The sequence below is a fragment of the Protomyctophum bolini genome, assembly GCF_963924005.1.
Source record: "Protomyctophum bolini genome assembly, chromosome: 4".
Taxonomy (NCBI): domain Eukaryota; kingdom Metazoa; phylum Chordata; class Actinopteri; order Myctophiformes; family Myctophidae; genus Protomyctophum; species Protomyctophum bolini.
This window is the reverse complement of record NC_137865.1, coordinates 13054815-13060663: the sequence shown is the minus strand read 5'-3', so window position 1 is coordinate 13060663 and position 5849 is coordinate 13054815. Positions and strand designations below refer to the sequence as shown.

The 5849-nt window shown below is 42.7% G+C and overlaps 1 protein-coding gene across 1 annotated transcript; it reads right to left on the bottom strand.

Moving 5' to 3' along the window:
* Positions 1 to 3689: 3689 nt before the first annotated feature.
* Positions 3690 to 4529, bottom strand: LOC308314438 (hatching enzyme 1.2-like; the record flags this gene model as incomplete). The annotated part of the gene is made up of 1 exon (XM_080762069.1): positions 3690 to 4529. The coding sequence occupies one exon, from the start codon at positions 4527 to 4529 to the stop codon at positions 3690 to 3692; it is 840 nt and encodes a 279-aa protein (XP_080618195.1).
* Between the last annotated feature and the right edge of the window lie 1320 nt (positions 4530 to 5849).

Here is a 5849-nt window from a genome sequence, read left to right as displayed (position 1 = left end):
ACCTCTCCAACTGATCCAAAATGCCGCAGCTAGCTTGGTCTTCAACCAGCCAAAATTCTCACGTATCCCCCCATCTCCGCTCCCTCCACTGGCTCCCGGTCACTGCCCGCACAGAATACAAAACTCTGATGCTGGCATTCAAAGCAACTAAATGTATGGCTCCCCCATGTCTTGCAAGTTGATTGAACCCTACAAACACTCCCGCGCACTCAGATCAGCCAACTCAGGGAAGCTGGAAGTACCCTCACTAAAAACGCCGGGACAGCGCTCCACACGAATTGATACAGACTTATAGCATGTTATGTAGACAGCACTAGAATTGCATTGTATATAGTCATAGCACTTCATAGTACATATGTATAGCATAGTATAGTATATATTTATAGTTTCATTATATTCCACTGTTAGGTTCTTAGCTTACGCATGTTTCATGATAACTACTTTTTATGTATGTAATGTATTGCCATGCTTTTTCTTGCATAATGTAAATCGCTCTGGATTAAGAGCGGATTAAGTTGCCTAAATTGTAATTTTAAAAATTTGAATTATCTATGTCTAGTCAATGAAGACATTATATTTAATATTTAATTGGCAAGGTAACTACACAACCCAAAGTGCTCTTGCCCTTTAAGGAATGGCCATGTCTGTTTTTCTCTGTGACTCAAGGATGGATCACATGAGCATTCATCATCTGTCTGCCTCATGTCTCCACTCAGCATCGTTTATTGAGTTTCAACCCCTTCATGGTGTCAGAGCAGAAACACACGCACGCACACGCACACACGCGCACACGCACACGCACACGCACACACACACACACACACACACTTATAATTGGCACTCTTTAGCCCAGTCCAGCTAGCAGCAGTGTGTTTCATGTGTACGTGCTCTTTGCCTCGCCGTGTTTTTTCTTGTGAGATCTTGCGCTGCGTCACTGTGGTTTGAAGGGGAGATGATTGATGCGTTCTCTGCCTGTTCTTTCACCCTATACCTCCCTCCCCCCGGGTGGAGCTCATTGATTTTCTGAGGTGTGGTTGGGAATCACAATCAGTCTGGGGGACCAGTGGTGGAAGAAGTATCAATACCACAATGTATAGAAATACTATGCTGCAAGTAAAAAGTATGTAAGTAAAAGTACAAAAGTAAAGTCATACTCATTAGGCAGTATACTGATTTCACAGGTTTTCAAAATGTATACATATTTTCTAAATGGCCGAAGTATACGGTATATATATAGGGCTGACAAGGTTAATGTAATATTCCAAAATTACAAAGTTTAACTACAGTTTTAAATAAATGTAGTGGAGTGTGCAATATTTGCCTCTGATATGTAGTGGAGTAGAAGTAAAAGTATTGAAAACTGGAAATGCTCCAGTAAAGTAAAACTACTTCGTAGTACTTTGCACGTAAGTAGAGTGCTTGAGTACTTAGTTACTCTCCACCACTGCACATAAGACACATAAGAGCACAGCTCATCTGGGAATCAAACCAATGCACTTCAAGGCCTTCGCTAAACCTAAAGTCTGTGGGTTTGAACCATATAGGAGCAGCACGAGAAATACGAACAGGAATAAGAATACTCTAAATGAGATGCCCTTGATAAGAATACTATAAATGAGATGCCCTTGAGCAATGGATCAGTACCATCAATCGTAGTGTTAATGTTGATATACATTTTTCATTCATAGCTTTAATCATTTGAATACAAATTCCATTTAGTTTTTAGTCGACTAAAGCAGCTGTGGGCTGAAAATAACCAATGCACAACATGTCATAAGCCATTTTCAGAGCACGACACCTATAGCTGTATACTTGTATAACCAAGCATAAAATTATTTGTCTTAGTCCTTCCTCTTAATTAATTTTTATCCCACAATTTTGCAACCCATTTATTCACCCAGCGTCAATTACCTAATGTAATCGTTGGCGCTACACTTCCTCTGCCAACCTGGGGGGCAGCGGACTGACCTCATGCTTCCTCCTATGCATGAGGAGTCCAGGCTGCTTCTTTTCACCTGACAAAGGGGAGTTTCCCCAGCCGGACGTAGCGCATGGAAGGAACACGTTATTCCGACCAGTTCCTTTCCCCTCCATCAGGCGCCCCGGCTGGCCAGGGGGAGGTAGTTTAGAGACCAGGATTACTGCATGTTTTTTGTGAGGGTACCTATGTAGTACACGGGGAGAACATGCAAACTCCACACAGAAAGGCCCTTTCGCCAACCCCGCCGCGGGTATGAGCCTTCCTAACATCTCCATCTAGTCTTTATTTGTTGACAAAACATTCAATATAGTCATATATTTGTCATCATAACTTAGTTATTTAATTGTTATTTATTTTGTCCATTTTTTTCGTTATAGTTTTAGTCAACATGAACACTGATGAACACAGAATTAAGTGTCTAGGCATGCCCTCTTTCATGAGATTCAGATGGGATGTGTCCAAGATTGGATGATCAATAAACCATCACAGTGCGTCAAGCCATGTGATTTTACTGACAAAACTAACGTCGACACTTTTATCAAAAGGTCACAATGTCTTTTTCTGAGCGGATTCTGTGGATGTTGACCGTGGTGGTTTAACACTACTGGCCAATCCATTGAGGCACGCAATGACACTAGTAAATCATCTGAGAGAGGCCGGGCCAGTGACAGGCCCCATGAACCGCCCAACATAATCCTCCAAAAGTGACATTTTAGATCTGCTTTTATTTTTTAATCGTGAAAATGTGTGCAAATATATATAAAATGAATTATATATATCATTTTTTCTTTAGTCAAATCTTCTGGGAGTCAGTGGAACAATATATTCTGTTCTTGGCTGGCTTACCAGCCAAGATGCCTGGACCGCTGATCCACAGCCCAGGCCCTTGATATGAAAACGTTTGAGCATCAATATAGCATTTAGACAGACATTTGTCAAATCAAATGGTGTTCCTTCCTTGGATGAAGACGAGGAAGAGGATCCTTGGCTGGAGAGGTCAGTGACTAGAATGGTCTCAGTCTTGGGTTTTTATGCAGTCAAAGAGGGTAGGGACCACCATTGTCCAACGACTTAATGTAAACACACTGAAGCCCAAACAAGCATTGTAAGGGAGGGATAATCTGTGACAACAACCTCACCCAGTGGTTTAAAATCGGCCTTAATAGGCTGTAATGGGTTAAAGGTACAGTGTGGGAAGTTGACCCTGTTGTCGGGGGTTAATAAGATATTTGTTACTTATTCATATTGATCATAGATGCGCCACCAGTTTTATTGTAATTTGGTCATAATTGCAATTACCTCTCTCCGCCAGGGAGACATACAGTACAACTTTCAAAATATTGTTATGGCACGTTTGAGCAAGGCTTTTAACCCACAGTGTGGCCAGGCTCATATCACGTTATTGTGTAAAAACAATGCTCCTACTGTATGTGTGTGGACAGACAACTGACCAATTGTTGAAGTGGAACCTTTGTCTGTTATTTTACATGCCCTTTGAGCTGAGATTGTGATCCATACCAGCAGATGATAATTTCAGAAACAGATGAATTTGCTCAACTTACTTTTATTATTTGCTTTTATTATTTTCCATTGGCATTTTCACAAACTGAAAATGATGATGACAATCTCATCTGATTATGAATAATCATCATTTGACACAATTATTTCATACAGAAGGATGGTCTTAAAGTGGTGGATCTGGAGCCGTCTACCCAGATCCACTTCCAGCTTCACTACAACTACTACCGGTACTACATCCATAGAACCTGTTGATCCTGATAATGTCAATGTCGGACATGCCATCTCTTTGTCCGATCTGCACAGTAGGGTCTGGGATGGGTGTCATGGTCTCTGCTCCGCGCACTGTACTGAAAGCAGTCTTCGTATAATGCATGATAGAGCTGTAATCATAAGGGGTGCCCAGGTTGTTGGTGTTCCTTCTCCGGAAGTTGTTGGCAAAGTGTGAGGGAACGTTCTCCCAATTGATCCTCACGTGCTGATCTCTGTCGCTCCTGGTGTGTTCATGTCGGAAGCCCAGGGCGTGAAGGAGTTCATGCAGAACGATGCCATGGTGAACACAGCCACTAGCGGACAGAGACACGTCCTGCTTTCCACCAGTTCTACCCATAGCAGACCAGCACCCGTTAAGGATCGCAATGTTGAGATAATCTCTCTGCCCAGTGTAAGGGACAAAGCGAATACAAGTGCTCCTGCGGAAGCTTTCCATAGCTTCCTCGATCACAGCCTTTTCAGTAGCATAGTAGTAAAAGCTGATGTAGTATGGCACCTCAACCAGCCCGTTGTCAGACTTTGGCCATTTACAGGAGTCAGAGTCACCCCAGCACCTCATGGCGTTCCTCTTCCTTGGAACAGCAATATCTCCCTCCATTAACGTGTGGCTAATGTTTTTGTTCACCTCTAGGATTCTCGAGGTAATGTCTACCTCTAGGATTCTCGCGGTAAGGTCTACTTGCTGCTGGGCGGTTCTGCGTGCTGCAGAGAGACCCAGGAGTACAGCCAGAAGAGCAGAGAAGAAACTCAGACCCATGGTCGAAATGGTGTTCCTTCCGTGGATGAAGACGGGGAAGAGGATCCTTGGCTGGAGAGGTCGGTGACTAGAATGTTCTCAGTCTTGGGTTTTTATGCAATCAAAGAGGGCAGGGACCACCATTGTCCAAAGACTTAATGTAAACACACTGAAGCCCAAACAAGCATTGTGCGGGAGGGATAATCACAACAACCAGTGGTTTAACATCTCTTCATGGGTGTGGAATCTGAGACTTTGTACGCCGACATGTTTATTTTGTACCAGGAAGGCCCACAGAGATCCAATATGCTTTATTTTCTTTAAATTAGGTGGATTCCATAGTATCCATACACAGATGTGTGACTTCTACAGGAATCATTGTTTCACAATGTCATAATTTGTGGTGAGCGGTTACAACATTATAGCTAATAATTAGCGGTGTGGCTTCAACCCAGTCCGTGACTCCAGGGGCCTGTCAGATGATCACGATGAAACAGCCTTACACAGTCCCAATAAAGACCTTTTACTTGGTCACTAGTGTTGACTATAATTCATTACTACCTCTGTTATTTTGAAGAGGAAGAGGAAGAAACTCGGTGGTGGCGGCATTAGGTGAGCAGTTCATTAATTGTGCAAGTTTCACGAAAACAAAACTGGTGTCCACCAGGTGGCACTGAGCTAATCTTATTCAATAAATGCAATTGGAGTCTAATCGCCAAAATAATGCCATAACTTTGCCATTTTGCTAAACTGCTGCCAAATCTCTCCTTGCTAAACTGCTTCCAAAATCTTTCCAATACAAATCTGCTTATTCCATATTGGTGTGTTCTCTCCTTTATTGAACTTACACTGACATCTGTCGGTGACCAGGACAGCTAATGTGGATTTTATTTGTTACAAAAGGGTTGGAATTGACCGGGCAACCGGCTTAATAAAACAGAAACACCACTGCTACACTGATTATTAATAAGAATATGTGTCATTAAGCATCACTCCATCATCTGTACTGGCATAGTGTTAAACTGTAAGCATTACTGCACACACAATTTACAATTTAGTCATTTAGCAGACGATTTACAATGGAGGTAATGAAGGTATGAAGGTAATACATCATATGCATAGAAATCATCATCTAGAGGGGGCACAGTGGCACAGTAGCACTGTCGCCTCACAGCTAGAAGGTTCTGGGTTTGATAACGGCTGGGGATGCTGAGGGCATGTTCTCTCCTCCACGTCATCAATACCCATACCCTAGTTGTGGTTGGCAAAAGGGCCTTTCTGTGTGTAGGAGCTAGTTGGAATAACATGTTCCTTCCACGCGCAATGTCCAACCGGGGAAAC